Source organism: Triturus cristatus, chromosome 10 (genome assembly GCF_964204655.1).
Source record: "Triturus cristatus chromosome 10, aTriCri1.1, whole genome shotgun sequence".
Taxonomy (NCBI): domain Eukaryota; kingdom Metazoa; phylum Chordata; class Amphibia; order Caudata; family Salamandridae; genus Triturus; species Triturus cristatus.
The window spans coordinates 633933257-633956397 of NC_140593.1; the positions used below are offsets into that span (position 1 = coordinate 633933257).

At 47.7% G+C, this 23141-nt stretch overlaps 1 protein-coding gene across 2 annotated transcripts in view; it reads right to left on the reverse strand.

Moving 5' to 3' along the window:
• The window catches only part of GTF3C1 (general transcription factor IIIC subunit 1), a 1956011-nt gene that overhangs the window by 1410782 nt on the left and 522088 nt on the right, over positions 1 to 23141 (reverse strand). For both annotated transcript variants that reach the window (XM_085632176.1, XM_085632175.1), the window contains exons 14-15: positions 21119 to 21306; positions 430 to 708 (exon numbers count right to left, since the gene is read on the reverse strand). In XM_085632176.1, coding sequence (XP_085488302.1) covers positions 430 to 708; positions 21119 to 21306 — 467 coding nt within the window. The remainder of the gene's footprint in view (positions 1 to 429; positions 709 to 21118; positions 21307 to 23141) is intronic.

The following is a 23141-nucleotide window of genomic DNA, read 5'->3' on the forward strand; positions in this document are numbered from 1 at the left end:
AAAATAAAATTGATAACTACTAAAAATTTAACACATTTCTTAAACAACAAATAATTCTTATACAAAAAAAATACATCACATACATTTAAAATATATACTAAAATACATACCAGTAATTTGAAAATCGTTAGTTTAAACTACTATATTTTTGCAAACGAAATTAATGACTTCTATATATAAAAAAATTATATTTCTTACCTTAAAATCGATATTTTTTTACCACGATATTCTTGCTCAATCTTTCTGACTCGCGATATTTAGAACTCAATATTTCTGTAGTTCGACATTTACAACTCGATATTCTGCCTACACACCATTTTAAACATTTTCAATAATCTTTTAATAGCTATTTTTTTTTTTTTTACTTTACACTATCAACACAATGCATTTAAGATTTGCTTTTTGGAGAAACATACTATACATCCTTACCAGTTTCAGTAGAAAGATCCACTTCAGAGTCCAGGAAATATTCCTCAGTAACCTCTTTGCGCACTTGATCGCTTCCTTTCATCTCACAGCCAGTTGCTACGGATGTGCCTTCTGGAACTACTGGGCTGTCTTCAGTGAATTTCTTTTCTTTTTGCTCAGCAAGTTGTTGCAGAGTAATGCTTAAGGAGTGGCCATAAACTATGTACCACATTAAAATATGGACCAACTTTAAACGGGGCATTTTTGGAAGAAATCCGAGAGCACGTCCAAGTCCGGGAACTGAATGTGAGGTTGGATAAAGAGAAAACAATAATAATATTCATAATTGTTCAACGAAGAAAAATCCTTAGCCAAGTACCACAGCAATAACACAGCTAGTATACATCAGTGTAATTATGCACAGAAAAATGAGCACAAGCCAATAATTAAATTATGCAAGTTGTGAACCTCGAGCATGCATCTATTGTCTATGTACACGTCACTGATACTTGCAAACAGCACAGCCATAAGCACAACTAAGCAAGCACATGGTCTTATACTGAAATATCATACCACTGAAAAGTAACAGGGGCTAATGCACAAAATACTTTGCATTTAGAATAGTCAGTGCAACTGACTTCACGAAAGAAAAGTTAATTTCAGTGCATAAAAAATGCACTGTAATTCGTAATGGACATTACCAGTCGCAACACTAGTACTGCGAATCACTGCATTTTGCAAAGGCAAAGTCAAAGAGACACTCTAATCACTTGAAAGGGGTAACAGACTTTAAAAAATGCTTTGTAATGTTCATTTGTGGTTGCAAGCAAGAAATAGCCAAGACCTTACAGTGCAGCTAGTAACTATTCACAAAGTGTAAGCTTTCAGAAATCTCATAACATGGGATGGGGATGTCGCCTACATGATATGCGGGCACGAGATGCTGCACTAAGTGAACGCGCATAACAGTCTCCAGAAAGTTGTGCATTTTTTATTGTGGTCTCAGCACACATGGCCATCAAGAGTATATGCTAAGAGCCCACTAGTACGACCCCACAGGGGGGCCTCTGTGGTCTGGAGGGGGCACACCACCTGTACCTTCTTTTGCGTTTGTCAGTCGGTTCACCAGGCTACAAGAAACTTTCAGTGGTGACAGTGTTAATTTCGAGTTGCAGGACAGGGCTCTTTCAGTTTCAAGCCAACCACACAGCACAGCTGTCTGGTTGGGAAATATATATTGTGGCCAGTCCGAAAGCTTACCGAGGAATGCAGTCATTGCTTATGAATGGCTTTGCCTTTTGTCATTTACAATTTCTTGCATTCTATTAGCTGTCTTTGTGTTAGCCCCTGCAGCTTGTGTTTGTCCCGACCATGGGCCATAGCCTCTTTACAACCTCTCTTGGAAGCTCCTATTCGTCTACAAGTGCTCGCCAACCAGGAACTACTTTTAAAGTCGAGCCTAGAGGCAGCGCGCATGCGCTGCTCTGCGAGGCATGCTGTAAATCCCTCTGTGGAGTTTTTTTTTTATGGTTAATGTTTGTATTGACGTTTTACAAGCCATACAATGGATTCATGTTCACAGTGAGACACAGTGATAGCAAATCAAACCAAAAAATAAGAAAAGACGAAAGTGTGTGGGAGGGGGGGGGGGGGGGGGGGGCTGGGAGCTGGGACCTGGGTGGATCGATCAGGTTCGTATGCACAATCTATAGACCTCTTTAACAACTAACTCAATGGGTGACAGAGAAATAGAGTTACAGCTTTAGGCATGGGCACAACCTGACATAGCACAGACGCTTAGAGATGACATCATAGTCAGCCGCCAACAAGTTAATAATTATGACAGCCCCAGCATTGAGTATATATTGCAGTGACACATCAGGCATTGTCATCAGTAATAGGGATGAGAGGCACTCAGCCTTAAAAGTCTCTCAGGACATGGTAGGCACCTGTGGGAGATCCAAGTGTGTCTGGCGGAGGTAGGCAACAAAAGGAGACCTGGATGCAGGGGAATGAGGTCCCAGTAAGTTGACAGCTGTTCCTAGCAATACACCACATCTTTTCTCCATGTCTCAATTGTCCATTGTTCTTGTGCATGGCCATCTACACTTGGCTAGTAAAAGTAACATGGCTATGAGGCGACGGTCTGCAGGGGTGGGGCGTCCTCAACATATCCTAGTAATCCCATTAGGGGGGAGTGTAACTGTGTGTATGCCCCCCACCCCACCCCCTCAAAACTGTGCTATCGGTGGACACTGCAAAGCAAGATGATGGAAAGTGGCTTGCGGGGAGCCGCAGCACCGGCACTTTGCATCTGTACTTGAGCCCATCCCGAAGATTTGCACTGGGGTGCGATAAGTATGATGCAAAACGTTTAAATGAATGAGGTACAACCTGTAATTGGGTGGGAGAAACTACACTTGACCACAATAAGCCTATTGCTCGCTCATAATAGGAGGCTCCAAATCTGTTCTCCAATCTACTAGGGCCTTAGGGGCCATCAACGGAAATGTAATTTGCGTAATGTTATATAAGCATGTTATTAAATTGTATGGGGTAGTTCTGTAAGAATGTGTTCCAGCACAGACAGTGTAGAAGGTGGTGCAGGAAACATTTCATGCAGCGCACAGCATGGGGCACATGATTGTTAATAAAAAAGGCTGTCAGAAAGAAAATGTGGTGCGCCTACCCCTGCAAGTAGGGAGGAAATAAACTAATTGCCTGGATACAAATCTGCAAGAGGAGCAAGCTTAAGCTTGCGTGCACGTCTAATAGCCCGCTTTCAGACAAGGGGAGGAAGTTGGGGACTATATACCGGTGTGACTGACTGGGTATAAAGGATAGGGATTTTTGCCTTTCTATGTAATCCGTCCCATGCCCAAGTGAGAAGGTGTTAACCTCTTTCTTTGGGTTACTGTATGTACTACATAGTGCAGCAGATAAAGGGGTGGGGGCGGCTCGGTCCCTTTCAACAGCTACATGTGGTTGATATGTGGGCGGGTAGAACTGGAAGTGTAAGAATTGGGCTTGTGCGCAAAAGGCATGGAGTTTAAAATCTGGTGCAACCATGCCCCCTTGCTTTAACGGGAGAGTGAGGAGATCCCAGAAGACCCTAGGTTGCCTGTCCACCCCTATCAGAGCGGTCATATTGGTTTGCAGGCGCCTAAAGAATATTGACGTAAGCGGGATGGGCAAGTTAAGAAACCGGTATAGTAGTTTAGGTAAGAATTTCGCAATTGCTATTTGTCCCGTTAGAGACAAGGGTAACCTAAACCATGCCCACTGCAGTCAAGTGACCGTCCGGACAGTTTGCGCTCCACAGCTCTTGCATGTCCCTGCTAATCCAAATCCCCAAGTATCTGACCGGACCCGTTGCCCACTCCAGTGGGTACTCTGTTTTGAATGTTAGTGTGCTTTCTGTCAGTGGGAATAGTATAGACTTGGCCCAATGAACAAGTTACTTACCTTCGGTAACGATATATCTGTAAGAAAAATTAGTTAGTTATAGATTCCTTACCTTAAAATTACCCCCAGGTGTCAGAATGGATGCGGATAGTTTTTTCGTCAGCAGTTTCTCTGCGCGTCGGAAGGTGGCGTCAGTCGGCTCCGTGTCCATCGTTGGCGTCGTGGTCACCGGGATGATGTTGCAGCAGCTACATAGACGCAACCCTTGCGCGCTGACCTCAGTTCTGTACACGACTTTCCGCGCCAGAAACGCAGAGCCATGCAAGACACTGACCACTGGTGCACAAAACTAGGGCCCTGAAAGGATGTCCTTAACCCTAGAAATCAGTTCGCAGAACGGGAAGGATGGGTGGGGCGGTAAGGAATCTCTGTTTCTTACAGAAATATCGTTACCGAAGGTAAGTAACTTGTTCATCTGAAAGAAACACGTTAGTTATTGATTCCTTACCTTAGAATAGATACCCCAGCAATACCAACCTCGGTGGTGAGTCTGCAAACCAAGATCACTCCAGAAAGTCCTGGAGAACAGAACGGCCAAAGAAGCCATCTCTCCGGACTTGACTGTCAAGGCAGTAGTGCTTGGTAAAGGTGTACAACGAAGCCCACGTAGCTGCCTGACATTTGTCATTCAGAAGAACTCCACGTCCCAAAGCAGTAGTTGCTGCCGTCGCCCTGGTGGAATGGACGCACAGTACCACTGGAGGTTCCTTCTTTGCCAAAGAATAAAAGGCTTTGATACATCGGGAGATAGTCCGCTTGTGTACGGCTAGCCCTTTCTTGGTGCCCACGTACCCCACAAAGAACTGGTCGTCCACCCCGAACTGTTTGGTGCGATCCAAATAAAAGGAAAGCGCATGTTTTGGGTCCAGACGGTGGAGCCTCTTGTCCTCTTTCGTAGGATGCAGAGGCAGAAAGAAGGTGGGCAAAGTGATAGTCTGCCCGATGTGGAAGGCAGTGACAACCTTGGGCAGAAAGGATGGACGAGTCCTAAGGACAACTTTGTCTGGATGCACAGAGAGAAAAGAAGGCTTAGAAGAAAGCGCCTGGAGCTCACTCACTCGTCTGGCAGAGGTGATGGCCACTAGGAATGCAATTTTGAGAGTCAAGAGCCTCAATGGACAGCTGTGAAGCGGCTCAAAGGGAGCGCACATTAAATAAGTTAAAACCAGGTTCAAGTTCCACTGAGGCATAACAAAAGGAATCGGAGGAAAAAGATGAGTAATGCATTTCAAGAAACGATTTACAACCGGGATTTGAAAAGGGAAGGCTGATCTGGAAGCCGAAGGAACTCAGAGATCGCCAAAAGATAGTCCTTGATAATGCCCAGAGCAGAGCCCTGCTGGGCTAAAGAAAGAAGAAACCACAGAACACGCCCTCCGTGGGTCTCCTGTGTCACTGCCTTGGGTGGTTCCTTGGGGTTCCAGCGATTCTATGTGCTCTAGGCACTGTGTCTAGCCAAGTCGTGGTTCTTATACCACTTTCTTAATATATGGTGTGGTCTCCCCCTGGGGCCCATTGTATATTGTGCTATTTTCTGTCGTTTAATAACTGTGTTATTCTGTGCCTTGCTCTCTAATTTCATAAATAGGTTAGGTGAGTGTTTAGAAATAAATACATATATATACACACACACACATATATATATATATACACACACACACATATATATATATACACACACACATATACCTTGTGTTGTTTTCCTTTCATTTAGTTATTCAAGAGGTTATAATCTGGTAAACCAAGCTGCTTTACACTCTTTCAAGACTTAGCCTGAAGGCTGCTCTCCATAGCTACCACTAGGATAGCTTTCAATAAAGGTTGTCTTAAACCAATTTCATCAATAAGGGTTGTTTGGACTGATACAAAGTGCCCACTATAACTAGTGGACAGCATATACCAGGCCAACTTCTCATAGTGCAGAGTTGGGGAAGATGATGCAAAGTGGCAGATGCAGAGGGATATAAAGACACACAGATAGCTAAGGGAATGATAGACACAAAGTGAGTTACAGATGTTCAGAGGAAGACAGACCGATGCTGAGGGACAGATGTAAAGATATGCAGAGAGAAATGGATGTGCACATAGCTGGATGCACACATCAATGCAGAGGAAAACTTGAGGCTCTGAAAAAAAGTGTGATGCAAAAGTAGGTAAAGTATGGCAACTGTGATACTGAGTACAATGGAAGTGGGGTCAATGAAAGAGGGCAGGGTCAAAGACGTAGCTAAAGAGAACAAAATATCCTGCAACTGCTTTCTTGGCCTTGCAAATTTAAAATATTAATGGAAACATTAAAGTAGTAGATAGAAAATTCACTCTTTTAGGTCTGATGTGTGCAATGTAGTAGAGTTCTGTGTTTGTAAACAGACAGTCATAGAACCGAATCATGGTTCGAGCAGTGTCGACTTGTGACACATGCATTTAGTCTTACAAGGTCCCAACCCGCGACTGAAAGCACTAGGAAAGGTGTTACTTTAACATTGTAGTACACACAGTATAAAATAGGCCTCCACAAAATGGGCAAAATGATTCAGTGTTCTAGATAAAAACAAGTGCCTTCAGAAGATATATTTTTAGTATTACGCAGACTACACCTAGAGCAATTTTCAAAATTTGTTTTTACAATTTTCTATCAGAAGGATGCACTCCAGAACCCAGTAGAAGTAGGGGGAACTTTAAAAAAAAAAATACGGCATTCCCATAAAATACACAAATAAAGAAATTGCACCTATAAATCTACTAGTGGTGCTTGATTTATTTCATCCCTTATGAGCTCTATATACCAGAGCCTTTTCTAAGGCATTCTCTTTGTTGAAGTCCAACCAGGGGCTCATTTGCACCTCTCTTTTTTGGGTGCTTTGATTGGTAGTTTGTAACCCCCTTTCTCTTTTTCCTCCTCCTAAGTGTGGTTGGAGGCTCTAAGGCTCTATGCCGAAAAGGAAGGTCGTGGAGCGGGTAGCTGGGACTGGTGCATTGCACAAAGAAGCGACGAAATCCAAGAAGATGCAGACCCTTGCCGAGGGGAGTTGTGTTCTTGACCACATCGACAATCTATTGTCTGAGTGCGAGGGTCTACTGATTCAGTCTGCTACTGACGTTGTGCCCAAGTCTAAGCCTAAATCTGAGGAGAATACAGTCCATGCATGTGCTTCCATTGAAGGGCGCATCCCAGTATGTTTAGGGGCGCATCCCAGTATGTTTAGAAGGACGAATACTCGAAATGTCACTCATCCCGGGAAGCCCCTGTAACTCCCGTAGATGATTCACAAAGTGCATCTATTGATTTACTACCACCTGCCATGGAGCTTTCATGCAGTAATAATAGTTATCAGCTCTGTATCTTTCTTACATAAGGAGATTTGTACCTTGAAATCAACAATTGGAACACGAACTGGACTCATCCATAGGTTATTAAACTGATTTGGGAAATCAATCAGTCAAAATATTGAACCCGGTTTTAGGAAGGAAGCTGCTAGTGGGATGCAGTCGCCACTGCAGCCACATATAGTTACACTTGACGCCCCTAAGCGTAAAATACAAATCTTGACCCCAGTAGCCGCATAGTAGGTAGGCTTGTAGTTGTCGTGGGAGGCGGATTTGGCTCACCAGTACATGAGCAATTACGCAGATACCTGCATTCCCGCCTAGAGAAACACGGAGGTGTAAAATACCACATCACTGGGAACAACCTTTTATTCCCCCAGGTGCTCGGAATCATAAATTTATAAAGTCAATGTTCCTAAATGCACCCATCCGGTAAGATAGGAGAATGAGGTGTCCCTTAAATAACAAATCTATTAATTGGACTAGGCATGTTAGAGGGTGCCGATCCATGATTAGGCAGGATATTCTACATGCAAAGAGATGTCTCTTAGCTAATAATTCTACAGATGCTATAGAGTTGACATTTGCTGATGAGAGTCTAGTACATCATCTCATTGCTCTGGAAGTTAGGACCCTCCCCCCAGCCAAGTTACACATCCAATTTAAGAGGCAGTTGATATTCCCGACCTCCGTGCACTACCCTAATTCTCAGGATGAAAGTCCACTTTCACCATCTCCCCTTGCGGAAGTTGATGGACTGCCTTCTAGTTATGCACTCGCCCACTGAAATAAGTGCTACTTCTTTCCCCATGAATATAAACCTAACAATAAATAGGGAGCTATTGCCACCCTTAATCCACAAGGCTGTTCCAAAGTCACCTGCGCTAATTACCTATGAAGATTTAACCTATAGCCAGGAGAGTACGAACTTAATTTGTTTGCACAGTACCTGCCCGAGAGACAAGGGGCCAGGATACCATTTCCCACTGTTTGCATCAGTTGCCCATTTGCTATCACCTGTTAAGCTAATCTCATAGAATGGGGCCTGAATTAAAAGTAAATGGTGCCTACCACATTGGGTACAATTGGTCCAATCCCATGATATATATCTTGCAGGAAACATGGAGTTTAGCGGCAATATTTATGCCAGGTTATGTGTCGTTCCAGTTGCCTGCATTAACATCTAATAAGGGCCGCTCGTCAGGTGGAATGTTGCTTTGGATCAGCATTACACTTAACTGTAAAATCAAGGAGTTAGCCACGAACAGCCATGACATTCAGGCAGGTAGACTGGAAGGCAGCTCTGGCTACATTGTAGATATCTACAACGTTTATGCCAGAGGTACCAGAGGGGGAGGTAAATCTTCCACTATGCCGATTTTAGACACGCTCTTAAATAATAGGCAGTCTCTCAATCCCCTGATCATCGGGGGTGATTTCAATGTAACCCTTCAACCTCTGGACGAGGCTGACATTCTGGGAACAAACGAGGAGAATAAATCTTGGCATGTCCCTTCTCTTGATTTGCCCCCAATCAAGAAATGGTCTCAACCAGCGTTGCAATTAAATGCTTTGCCCATCGAACATAGATTGAGGGATGTCAATGGCAGCACCGTTTCTGATAAAGACAACTGATCTTTATTGGTCCAACAGGAGCTAGTCGTATTGGCTAGATTTGAATAGATCTCAGATTGTGGCCCGGACTAGTTGACATGACTGTAATTAATAATAGTGATAGTGGCCACAACCTACTTAGTCTAGATCTAGTTTCACGTTGGGAAGGGAAAGATTGGATCCCTAGGAGTAACCCGATTACAAAAGAGGTATTACTTACAAATGATAGACGCTGCCTCAAATGGCCCATGATTCTGGGAGACGAAACAAAACGTAATGAAATTAAACATGCTTTACTAGCTATGGTGATAAAGGTCAAATCATGTGCTGAGACTACGGGAAATGAGGAAGACACTAATAGGCTGCATGTACAATTTTTCACTCAGCTTACTGCTTACTTTCATTCTAACCACAAACATAAAAATTATAGTGATGGAGAGGTAAGTAAGTTGAACTCCTGGTTCACATGCGAGTGCAGACTTTTAAAACACCAATTGGTCAGAGCTATTAAAATTAAAGATATATCACTAGGGTGAGGGCTTCAGAGGTCATACAAATTAGCTATAAAATCTGCCAAGAGGAACTGGGATGAGGAAAGGTGGAAACAAATGGGCGAGGCCTGCTCCTTGAAAGATTCCAGGAAATGTTGGAACCTAGTAGGGAGGGGTAACCTGGGCAGTCAATCGGCGCTATCTAACAACAATACAGCGGGAGATTGGCAGAAGCACTTTGGAGCCCTGTACTCCTCCACTACTAACTATAGTGAAGTGATGCCCCTCTTAGATGTACCCCTAAACCCAGTGAGGGACGAGTTGCGGCTAGGCAAACCGCAAGGAAACAGTGCAGCTATTTAGCAGAAATGGATCTCTAAGCTAGTATCCTATCTACTTTTCTGCAGCTACAGGGATTTTCCCATCGTGTATTCTGGGCACACTCCTCTAAGAGGACTGTCTTACCGATATTGGAGGAGAAATATTGAATATTCAAATATGATATTCTAGGCATTGATTTCCTTTTATCTGCAAGACGCTACGGGGGATTCCCAGCGCACATGATTGATACGTTTCAAGGAGGATCGCTCCATTGATTTTGCATAAACTGAAATACCAACCCTGATGAAGTTTGCATAGGACAAAACGCGTTGGCTGGGCTGATGCAAACATGCACCCTTTAGTGAAAATAAATGAAAAAAAATGAATACATGAACTTTGAGACTCCCGTCTTCATAATTTGCTGGAATTTCACGCATTTGAAAAATTTGATTGTACTGTACAACTGAACTGTATGGATCCTGGTGCTCCTTGAGACTATCGTTCCAGTGAGGGACTACTTCACCAAGGCACAAATTGAAATTTCAATTGAATCCATCATACCTGCTAAGGCCCCGGGACCGGATGGAATTCCCAGAGACTTGTTTCGGTATGACAAAAGTAATTGGTCAAATTATATGATGGAGCTTTTTAATGCTATTGCAGGGGGTGCCCACATTCCACACTCATGGATGGAAGCTGAGGTTATTCCAGTTTTAAAAAAAGGAGATAGAGATAACCCGACTAACTACAGGCCTATTAGTTTGATAGACTGTATCCAGAAGGTATTTAGCCGTACCCTCCTAGCGAGAATCCAGGACTGGATGTCTGAGAATAACATTGTCGCCCTTCCATGCTGGATTTCGACAAAAAGCTGGAACAATTGATCATGTTTTTAGATTTATTCTCCTATACTGGAAGGTGGTGTTATTGGGTAAAGGGAGCCGGTACGCTGCCTTCATAGACTTGAAGTCAGCATTCGATCTTGAGCCGCGTGGAAAGCTCTGGCTGGTATTGAGAGATATGGGGATGCCAAAGGAGATCTTGGCATTGGTTGTTTGACTTCATGACGACAACTTTGCCAGGGTCCGTTGGGGGAACCAGGTTCAAGTCACTGACCCCATTATTGTCAACGGAGGGGGGGCCTGGCAAAGTTATATTCTGGCCCCTACGTTGTTTTCCCCTTTCAATCAAGTAGTGTACTTCCTAGATAGAATTCCACCTGATGCCCCCACACTAGGGAGTAGGGAGACTGCTACGCACTTTTTTGCAGATGATACGCTTTTTATCTCTAAAACTCCCATGGGGCTTCGGATATTATTAAACCAGTTCAAGGCTTTCTGCGATGAAAGGGAACTTGAAATCAACACTAATAAGACAAAATTCATGATGCTGATCCCGAATAAATCTTTTAAAAGGATGTTTAAACTTAGATAACATTCCTTTAGAGCGAGTATGCAGCTTTGAATATCTGGATGTAATTCTGGCTGAGGGTATGACTTGGGAACAACATTTATTCAAGACCAGCTTAAAGTTTAAACAGATAGTGGGAGCTTTGAAGAAGGAACACTCTTTGCCAAACACCGAACCATTTTGCCCTGGCTATATAGACCTCCAAAAATAAGGCAGTAAGCAGTGTACTTTATGGGGCTGAGTTGTAGGGCTTTGAGAGAGTGCACAAATTCACAATAACTGAGCATATGTTCCTTAGCAACCTAGTCTCCCTTCCACTGAGCACCCCCTACTCCCCCTTGAATTAGATATGGGGGTTAAATCACTAAAAGATCTTGCAAAATTATGTCCTCTTCTTTTTTGGGAGATTGGTATCAACCCCCGAATTGTCCTCGTATGTGACTGCTTTTGAAGAAGACTGCACCTTAGACAAATCCAGAAATATAGGCTGGATAAGGAATATTAACACTCTACTTGACAATATTGAGATAAAGGGGGGTTGTAACAGCTGCTTGGGTTTGGATCTTGTTAGACCTGGAACCAATGGCGTGGGTCTCCCTTCCATTTTTCTGCCTTTACCTCTTGTGTTTTGCTGTGTGTTGGACTCCATTTTCGCTGGTCTAGATGCTTTGGGCACTTTGCCACTGCTGTTCAGTGGGAAAGTGCAAGTGCTCCCCTTGTAAAGTATTGTTCTGGATTAGTGATTCCATGATTGGCTTATTTGATTTACTTGTCAGACCCTAGTACAGTGCACTGTGTGCGCCCAGGGCCTGTAAATCAAATGCTGATGGTGGGCTTGCAGCACCGATTATGCCACCCACAGAAGCAGCTAGTAAAATGTGAGTCAGGCCTGCCATAGCAGAGCCTGTGTGCAGTCTAGGACTGCCACGTCGACTTGGCAAGTACACACACTTGCCAGTCCCTGAACCTTCCCTTTTCTACATGTTAGTCACCCCTAAGGTAGGTCCAAGGTACCCCTGTGGGTAGGGTGCATTGTATGTGAAAGGTAGGGCAGGCACTGATGTGTGTGGCATGTTCTGATAGTGATATACTGCCATTTTCGTCTTTTCACTATTGCAAGGCTAACTGTTCCCACAGGAGAGAATGGGGAGTTTGTTTATAATATCTTATGAACATAACTGACCCTGGAAACAAGATCGATAAATAAAGTTTAGTATGCCTGAACTCAGAATGATAAAGTGCCTCTTTTAGCGAGGGTGATTTTTGCATTGTGTTTGAAAATACCACTTTTAGAAAGTAGGTATTTTCTTGCCTAACCATCCAGTGTGCCTCTGCTAGGTTTGTGTATTGCATGTCTGGCTTTTGGCTGACAGGGGCTGGAGAAGGGCAGCGGATCCAGAAGTCTGATAGGGCTGGGCTGAATAGACCTGGTCTGCATTTGGAGTGGTGGGAGGAGTAGCACCTTCACCTGAATAGGGCTGTGCCTGCCTTTCACAATGACGGCTCCGCCCCCCTGTGGTGTGTCTGGAGCCAGGGCTCACACTGACAATGGAGGTTGTTGTGCACTTGCAAAGTGCCCCACAGAACTGGTTTTGGCTGGGTACAGACACTCTCTGCCTTCAGGGAACAAAGGATTTTTGGGTATAAAAAGAGGGGTCCAGATTGCAGACATTTAGATCACTTCTGAGAAATCAAGAGGAACCTTTGCCAAGGAGAAGAGCTGGATAAGCTGGGGAGGAATACTGCCCCTGTGCTGGTTGCTGACTGGGGTCGGCCTGCAGTGACTGCTTGCTGCCAAGGAAAGGAGAAAGGGACTTTGCTGTTTACTTTGTCACCTACTTGAAGAAAAGATCTCCAAGGGCATGAAACTGAGCTTGCCTCCTGTTCTGAAGTCTCAGGGCCACAAAGACTTCACCACCAGCTCCCCTGAATTTTCTTGCTGTGAATTCCAACCTGCAAAGAGGTGCCTGCTGCTGTTTAGGGCCTCTAGAGACTGTTTGTCGCTGGGAGATGGAAGACGGACGCACCCTTGTAGAAGACACATCGGCGAAAAGACCGTCGCATCGCCTGCCGTGGCTTGCGAAATCGGCGCATGACGCATTGGGTACAATCTCCAAAGTTCGAGATCCCCGCACGGATCCAGACGCAAGCCTGCTGTGCAGCTGACCGAAGTAACGCATCGTACCGGATAGACGCATCGCGGCGCCAAGACTGTTGCGTCGTTGGGGGACGCAGTAAGAAACAGATGCATCATCTCCCCACGCAGTAAGATAACGACGCATCATCTCTTCTCCAGTAAGGAACCGACGCATCACCTCCCCTGCGCTGCAGTAAGGAACCGACGAATCGCCTCCCCCGAAGCAAGGGACCGACGCCTCACCTTCCCTGCATGTAAGGAATCGACGCATCACCTTTCCTGTGGCCATTTTGTTTGCTTTGCGTGACGCATCCCAGGTACTTTGTGAGAAAAGTGTTGCATTTAAAACTTGCATTGAACTGAACTATTTCTATCATGTGAAAGCCTTATTTTTAATATTGTATTGTGGATTTTTGTTGTTTGGTCTTGTTTTGGTTTAGATAAAGATTACTTATTTTTCAAAACTGGTGTGGTGTCCATTTGTAGTGTTTTCACTGTGTTACTGTATGTGTTCACAAATGCTTTACATACTGCCTCTGAGATAAGCCTGTCTGCTTGGGCCAAGCTGCCAAGAGGATGAGCAGGGGTTATTTTAGGAGTGTATCCCCCTTACCCCGACTAGAAGCAAGGGTCCCTATTTGGACAAAGGTACCTACCTCTGCCAACTAGAGACCCCCATTTCTAACAGATCCCCTCACAAAAAATCATCTAAAACCCATGTACTGGGATTGGGTAAGGGGGAATGAGATCAGAAATACTAAGCTAGGTAGATTAACAGGGGAATTTTTAGATTTTAAAATGATGCATTCCCTGGAGGGCTTCCTTGATCTGATCCAAGTGCCTGTAGACAGAAAGCTATATATTCAATTCAACTATGGCACAATCTCCGTGAATGCATTCAGGAGCTCGTGGCAACAGAATGCCTCTAATAATAAGGGTTATTCTTCCTGTTTTGCCCCAAACAAAACTGTAGGCCACGTCTTCTTTGGCTGCCCAGCATACTCTGTTTAAAAAAGTAAATGCGGCGCAACCAAGATGGCCGCGTAGGTGCGAGGCTCCCGAGGACCTCCGCAACCTCCTACGATTATCCTGAAATTATCCTGTCCTGGATGAGGGGACTATGTTGGTGAACCCGAGCTGAAGTGGCACCCGTTTTCCGCTTCCGAATCGGACCTCGAACACCGGAGTGAGCACCGATTGAGGTTTGCGGCCTTCCCCTCGCCGGACCCCGGATTTGCGCTGTGGGGTGATCCAGTGACAAAGTGAACAACAGCGGCGGGCAGGGCCTGGCGACTCGCGTACCCCGCACTTTCGCTTTCGCTTTCGCACCACCTTGTCGTTTCTGCGAGGTTGGGTCGCGGAGCCATTGGTGTTGGTGTGGTGTGGCCTTGCTGGGAGATTCTGCCTGCCTGCCGGCTGTGATCCACCCCGCTGCTCTGAGGGGGCCCCCCCGGAGCTCGTGGCCCTACTTTCCTGCCCTACACGACGTGGCTGGTGCGACTGGGAGACTGGTGGCCATGGCCACGAAACAAGATGGAGACCGGGCAAAGACCAAATCGACCCGGCGTGGCGCCGTCCATCAGGCCAACAGTATGGACCGCTATACCCTCCAGAAGGGATCTCCCGATGGACCGCGCAAGTCCCCTGAGAGCCCTCCTGATGCCCCAGACCTGCCCGCAGATCTGACTCTGCGAGATGTCATGGGCGCCATTGCCGAGATGAAGGCCTCGGTGGGCCAGCGGTTTGATACACTGGCGCAGAAGATTGACTCGGTCCTTGTGGATGTTGGCCTGGTGAGGGCCGATCTTTCCAAAACCAACGACCGAGTAGATTCTTTGGCCCACACCGCATCGGGCCTAACGACAGATGTGGCGGCCTTGCAAACAGAGGTGCGCCGGCTTAGTCAGGCGAGTGCGCTTATGGATCGACGTCTGGAGGACTCCGAGAGTCGGGCACGGAGGAACAACGTCCGCATTATTGGGGTGCCCGAGGGACGCGAGGAGGCGGCGGCGGATCTCTTTGTGGAGGACCTGATTGCTACCCATCTCCAGCCACGGGGGCTGAGCAAATTCTTCGCTGTGGAGAGGGCCCACAGGGTTCCCGCGGGAAGGCCGAAGGTCGGAGCCCCTCCGAGACCTCTCATCGCCCGGATTTTCAATTTTCGGGATAGAGACGCTATCCTGCAAGCCTCCAGACTGCATGGACCGGTCAAGCTTGACAATATGGAGGTTAATTTTTATCCTGATTTCACCCCAGCGGTCCAGAAGCAAAGACTGAGCTTCCTAGGCGTCAAACGCCGTCTTCGGGACCTAAACCTCAAATACGCCATGCTTTTCCCGGCCAAGCTGCGTGTGGAGGTGGATGGTCGCACTCAATTCTTCGATCGTCCCGAAGCGGCCGGGGACTGGCTGGATACTCTGCCCGGGGATCGTGATCGGGGGGGCGGGGGGGGGGGGGCGGCGGGGGGAGACGGCACGCTGGATCGGGACTGAGGATCTAATATTGGGCCTCACTCTGGACGAAAATGTTGCCACTTCTGATTCTGCGTCAGTTTTTGTAAGTTCCCCTCCTATGGGGGTTGTGTTGGGTCTATTGGGGGTTCTCCCTCCTCCTCTAGGGGGTTTAGTTAGTCTAACTATATATGGGGCGACAGGCACACTGCACGTTGGGGGGGGGGGGCTGTTTGGGCTCATGCAGGGGTGCAGGGAGGGGGGAGTTCTGTTGGGGTGGGTGGGTAGGGATGGGGTGTTGTTCGTTTTTATCACAAGGCAAACGTATTTTTGTGTTAGTTCTAAAGTGCTCTCCGGGGGACGAATGATGGCTTCTGTACATGATGGGGGGTAGGGACCTAACTTTGTTGTCTTGGAATGTGAATGGACTGGGGGACAGGATCAAACGGGGTGTGGTCCTGCAGTTTTTGAAGCGAATCTCGCCCGATGTAGTCTTTCTGCAGGAGACACACCTTATTGGTAACTCCTTCTGCGCCATGAATCGGCGTGGTTTTCGCCTAGTGGCTCACTCGGGCTTCACGTCCGGCTCAAGGGGTGTGGGCATCATGGTGAAGAACTCGCTCCCGTTGGAGCTTGATGAGGTGCTCCACGATGACAGGGGACGCTACACGGTCTTGGTGGGAAGATTGGAGGGCAAAGTGGTTGTCTTTGTGTCAGTATACATCCCACCGGGGCTGCAGTCGACCACCTTTGCGGACCTTGGGCGCCTTCTCCTTGGCCTTCTGGGGGGGCTTTTAGTTGTGGGGGGGGATTTTAATGCGGTGGTATCTGGGTCTTTGGATCGTCACCCCCCTAGGGACCTCCCCCGGGTACAGGCGTGGCTACCCGGCCTCTTGGATACATTTGGATTAGTGGACTGCTGGCGTTTAAAACACCCCACGCAGCTGCAGTACACTTTTCACTCGGGAGCCCATGGTAGTCTCTCACGACTAGACTATGTCCTTGTCCCGGCGGCCTATGTTGGGAGGGTGGGAGAGGTGCGCCACTTGCCACGGGGTATTTCGGACCACTCCCCGCTCCTACTGCACTTTGATGTCTTTCCGAGGGGTGAGGGTAGGGTGGTCCCAATCAATCCTTGGTACCTGCGCGACCCCACCATTCGCGCTGAATTGATTAAATCCCTTCAGCGATATTTTGATGAGAATGTGGGGTCTGTGCCTTCGGCTGTACCGCTATGGGAGGCCTTCAAGACAGTACTCCGAGGGGAGGCCCTATTCCTTATTTCCCACACCCGGAGGCGCGAGCGGGAGGAGGTGACCCGGATGGAGGCTGAAATAGCCGAGTTGGAGGGTAATTTAGAAGGTGGGGTGACGGATGCCGCATTGCATGTCCTCCAACTCAAGCAAGCGGCCTATAGGGCCCTCGTCACGGAGGCGGCCAGGGGCCTCAGTAGAGAGCAACAGGGGCGACTGTATGATGTGGGTGATAAGGCTGGTAAACTTATAGCGTGGTTGGACAAAAAAGAGAGCGAATCGTGTGGTCCCGCTGATTGAGAAAACGGATGGTGTGTGTGTAACTGAGCCAGAAGAAATTGTCTCCTGCTTCGCGGATTATTTCCGTGGGGTGTATTCCCCGGTGTCTCCCTGCTCGGAAGAGGATTCCCGTGCCCTGCTCAGTGATATCGCGCTGCCATCCCTCTCCGGGGATGACAGGGTGTCGTTGGACGCCGCTCCCACCTCCGACGAGATCGCCCTCGCCATACGCTCGGTCGCTTCCGGCAAGGCCATGGGTCCGAATGGTCTCCCTATCGAGTTGTACAAGTTGCGACCGGATACGCTGGCACCCCACCTCCGGGCTATGTTCCTGGCGGCACACTCGATGGGCTCCCTCCCGCTGGACCAGCGTCTGGCTACAATCGTGGTCATTCACAAGGAAGGGAGACCTCGGGACCGGGTTACATCCTATCGACCCATTTCGCTACTGAATGCGGAGCCCAAGATTCTTGCCAAGGTGCTGGCCAATCGGCTGGTCGGTGTGGTGGGCGATTTGGTTCATCAGGACCAATCGGGCTTTATTCCCCATCGCAACACAGCCCTTAATCTGCGGCGTTTGCACGGTGTGCTCGCACGTGCCCCGTTCATACGGGAGCCGGCCATTTTGGCGTCCTTAGACGCCACCATGGCGTTTGACACGCTTGAGTGGCCATATATCTGGGCGATGCTTGCGAAGTTTGGATTCGGCCCAGTGTTCATTAGTTGGGTCAAATTGCTGTATTCGGGCCCATTGGCGCAGGTGGTGGTGAACGGAAGAGTGTCAGCTCCGTTCGAGCTGGGCCGGGGCACACGGCAGGGCTGCCCCTTATCGCCGCTCCTCTTTGCACTTGCCTTGGAGCCCCTGGCGGAGTGGCTGCGGTGGGAGCCTTCCATCCGTGGTCTCCGCTGGACCCCTGAGTATGAGGACCGCGTATCCCTATACGCTGATGACATCCTCTTGTACCTAGCTTCCCCACGTAAATCACTTATAGTACTGGTTGATGTTTTGCATTCATTCGGTCGTAACTCCGGTCTGGTCATCAACTGGGCTAAATCGTGTGTGTATGTTCTCTTTGGGGAGGCTCCTATCCTCCCGCGGGGCTGTCCGATCCAGGTCGCCCCGCAGGGATTTAGGTACCTGGGTGTCTTCATTACTCTGGACCCGGAGGCTCGGTATGATCGGAACTTGCTTCCCCCCTCCAGCGTCTGAAAGAGGATGTCGCGCGCTGGTGGCGGTGCCGCTTTCGCCGCTCGGCCGGGCGGCATTGTTTAAAATGATGTCGCTGCCGCGTTTCCTGTACGCGTTGCAGAACACTATGGACCTCGTCCCGGCGCGCTACTTCCGCGAAGTGGAGAGTTTGCAGCGCCGCCTGCTCTGGGACGGGAGGCCACGTATTGCCCTGGCGAAGCTGACGCTCCCATGGTATGATGGGGGGATTGCCCTTCCGGATATCAAACGGTACTATTGGGCCTCCCAGCTAGCCGCGATTAATCAGGGCCTATATGGGCCCGCCTTAAACCCGGCATTTGAAATGGATAGGATGCTCCTCCCAGGTGGTGACCATAATCGAGCGCTCTATTCTAGCGCGCCTGATGCTCGCCTAACGGGCCCCACGCGTGTCATGGTGCGCGTGTGGCACGCGGCCAATGCAGCTATGGGATGGAAGGACCGTCTGACCCGGGCGTCACCACTATATGCGTCTGAGCGGTTGGGCTCCTTGTGGACCTCGAAGGGCTTTGAGCAGTGGGACTTAATAGGCATTAGCAAAGTGGGGGATCTCTGGACGAGGGGAGGATTTAAAACGTTTGAGATGCTGCAGACGGAATTTCAGTTGCAGGGCAGCGAGTACTTTCGGTATTTGCAGGTCCGGCATGCGCTGGGCTCCGTCTTTTCGGACGTTGCCTCCATCCCGGAGTGTTCCCCCCTGGAGGATAGAGTGCTGGACGGACACGTCCCTGACAGCACGATCTCACTGATCTACAAAAAACTGATCAACGACCGCTCAGACTTGTTGATTGCCCTTCGTGAGGCTTGGGTGGCCGATGGGTTGGAGCTGGACGACGAGGACTGGATCTCCGCGGTGGCCTCCCCGAAAGAGGTGGCCATACCGGCTCGCCTTCGCTTCGTCCAGCTCAAGATACTCCACAGGGTCTACATGACGGGGCCAAAGCTCCTGCGTATGGGCTACGCTGAGGACGGTTTGTGTAAGCGTGGGTGTGGTGCGCTGGGAACTTTTCTGCATATCTTGTGGGAGTGCCCGGAGGTGGCGGGGTTCTGGCGTGGTGTGCATGAGGTGCTGCGAGTGGTCACGCATGTGGCGCTGTTGCCCGAAGCGAGGAGATGCCTGTTGAATGTGTGGGAGCCTACCGATTACTCGGTGCCGCAGACGTGGTGGGCGACTCTGGGGTATATGGTTGCCAAGCGTGATATTGCCCAGCTGTGGGGATCCCAGAGGCCCCCGACTGTCTCGGCCTGGAAGGAACATATGGATTGGTGCATGTTTCGGGAAAAGGTGGTGTATGTGGCGAGAGGTAAGCCTGCGACATGGGTGAAAGTGTGGGGCCCCTGGAACGCCTACCGCGGGGGAATCTGTGCTCCACCGTTATTGCCCGATCCGTCGCCGGCCCCGTCCCCTTAGCCAACTCATCCCCCCAGTAACTGGGCATTAGGTGTACCCAGCCCTAGTTCTGATCTCTCCCCCCTCGTGAGATTCCTATGGATGGCTAGGATCCCCCCTCCAGGGGAGCACGTGTTGCTATTTCCGATTGAGGATTGCCTTGTGGGTTTGTTTGTATTTGTTGTTCTTTAAGTTTAAAATGGAACCGTATAGTGTGGTCTGGACAGTGTGGCTCGCAACGATGTTACCTCCTGTGCATGCTCGGCCGCAGCACCATGTGTTTTATAAATGTATATCGTATGCTCCTTTCACTGCTAGCGGCCGGCCGGAAGGTTGTAGGCCCATATTTGGATATTTTTGAGTCTTGTAATAAACGGTTTCAAAAAAAAAAAAAAAAAAAAGTAAATGCCTTACTCCTATATGCAAACAGCTAGGGACCAGAGATCATAGTGTAGCATTACGTATTCTTAGATCAGATGCAAGACCCTTGTTTTCTTGTGCAATACTACATTTCTAGGTCACATGAGGGGAATTAGAAGAAAAGCAGAATTTGGACTAGTCTCCTATCACGGGTCACTGAATAGCAACCTCAAACTCTTAAGTGTAGCTGGGATGTCAGGAGGACTGGGGTGCTCCGCTCTTATGTTTTATATTTCATAACTATTTATCTTTTTATGTTAATGAATTTGTATATATTACTTCTTCTAATAAATGTATATGTACTTACTACTTTTAAGGTTAGTTGACTGAAATAAAGTTATTGATACCAACTTAATTTAACGGAACCCAATATCAAATTTACATGTTGCTTCTTTAGTTAAATACACTTTATTAATATCTTATTATTTAAACTTCTAAGCGGTCGCCAACCCCCAGAGATCCACGGACCACAGGTTAACTATAACTAACTGGTCTATTCTTTCTCCCAATCTAAATCACTCTCCCTCTCTGCCAACCTGTACCTCTGACGTTGTCTCTCTACTCAGCAACATTTTAAAGATTTTTCAAGCCCCAGGTAAAAATTATTTAGACCGTTTTGGAGGAACCTGTGAAAGTTTGTCAAATAATTTAGTATTGTTTGGTATCATGCAGTAAACAGGTAATAAATGTAAAACGTGTTCATTAAGGGGGCTGTGAAAATGCGTCTTGCACGGGGCCCCCAAAAACCTTACGATTGCACTGAGGAATGTAAAGGAGAGGGACTTATGTGATGTAAGCACAGAAGCACACATAGATCGATGTACCCACCCAGCACACAAAGATTGACATACAGTCATGCTTGCCTTGATAGCACATTTAGGTTATCTGCGTATCTCAACAAAAGCAATAAAGCAACAGCACTTACCAATAATAGGGTGATAATCTTTTAACTGAGTTATGCCCATTTTTTGGTCAACCTTCTTTGTAGCTGCACATGCAAGTTTATCAGACTGGGCTGGGAGTTTATCGGGTCCTTCAAACATCGGAGACTTAATTTCTACATTGTGGCAGCCTTCTTCCACATCAATCGAGTAAGCATGAGGTACCTTTAATCTAGTTGAACAAGAACAAACAAAAATCATACCAAACTTCACAGTTAGAGCAACTATAAAGAGCAAGGATTATGAACTCCAGGTTGACAACAGAACCATTTCTTGGTCATTTTTTTTTATTTTTTATTTTATCATTTTTGTCAATTGCCTTCCTCCTTCAAATGCAGTTTATATTTTTAACATGGACAAAGCAGTCTAACTGTATTTAATCCTAGAAAACAAATAATTGATAAAACAATAAAATACACCATCATTGAAAGTTTAAAAGTTTATCTGAGGCTCAAAGAAAAGAACAAACATACTTAACTGAGGTGTGTAGGAAGGTGGATATCTGACTATGGTTACCCCCAACTTTTTGCCTAGTGTCTAGCTGGTTTTTCGACTTAGTTGGCCTGAGATCCTGCCGTTCAGGGTCTCAGGCTGTCTGCTCTCTCCTTAAAATGGACTCCATGTACCCTAGGTACATACACAATTGGTAAGGATCACCTTATTGGACCCTGTACAGTGTACCCTAGGTACCCAGGGCATAGGTGTATCCTAGGCCTCCCAGGGGCTGCAGCATGTATTATGCCACCCCTGGTCTGGCCTTCCATTATGACACAACTGGCTGATCACTCAGCTGGGGCAAGGTCGTGTAATCACCCCTTGCTTAGGTGTAGTATTCCTATACCTAACTTACATATAGACATGTGTGTACCTATCAGCCACTCCTATGGCAGGCCTTGACAATCCTGGAGGCAGAGTGCTTGGTAACATGTGAGATGGTGCTCTAGCATGAGCTGAGCCTGTCTGCAGCTTTCGGAACCATGTCCTTATAGCTGTTCTATGATATAGCCTACCATATACTCTTAAAGTGCCTTATAATCTTAAACTGTTATGGTAACTATGGTTTGGCTTTATCAAAACATGTCGTGTAAGGTGTCTAACACTTTGGAATAATACCCCCATCCCATTTCTGGGGATGAGGATATTATCCCTCCCTTCTAGAGGGAGAAGACATGTTGTAACCTACTTACCCGGTTAAAGTTAACCAGAGCCCCAGCATCACAAAATGGATGCTGCTGCCACAGACACGAGTCTGACCTCCTGCTGCTGGGAGTGATCCCGGCAAGGGAGGCTTGGACAATAGGTTTCCTGCCTTGGGAGGTGCGAGCACCACCCCAGACAGGCCTTAGTGTATTGGGGCAGGGAGGGATGAAAAGAATGAGACATGCCTGGGGCACACAAGGTGTCCCGTGCATAGTCCAGTTCAAACCGGTGCTGGGGCACTCCAGCCCCGGTCCTAGCGCGAAACTGGACAAAGGGAAGGGGGTGTAACCACCCCCCTCCCAGGTCCCACCCATAAGGCGTGACCTAGCAGGTAACCCAGCCCCCCAGATTTGGATAAGAGTGGTAGCTGGGCCGCAGGAGATTAGATTATCCTGAACCTGCAACTTCAACAGAAACTCTGGACATTCGACAAAAGAAGAAGACTGAAGAATCTCCCTTGTGGCCAAGGAGTGGCTACCCTGTGCAAACAGGCACCATCAAGAGACTACCCTTTGCTTTGCTAAAGTTCTACGAGGGACCGACTGCAGAGCCCGACCAGAGCCTTGACTTCCAGACTTCTCCGACCCTGATCCACATCCACAGCCGAGCTGAGATCCGTGGAGGCGACGAGAGACGTGGGACCGGCTACCTGTGAAAAGTGGCGAGTATCTTCCAGCGCAGCTTCTGAGGTACCCTCAAAGTTGTGCACCGGGGATTGAGAAGCCCCAACCCCAAGCACCATCTGCACTGAAGATCAGCCCCCCACACTCCACGAGTCCTGCGTGGGGCCCTTCTGCATTTTCCTGC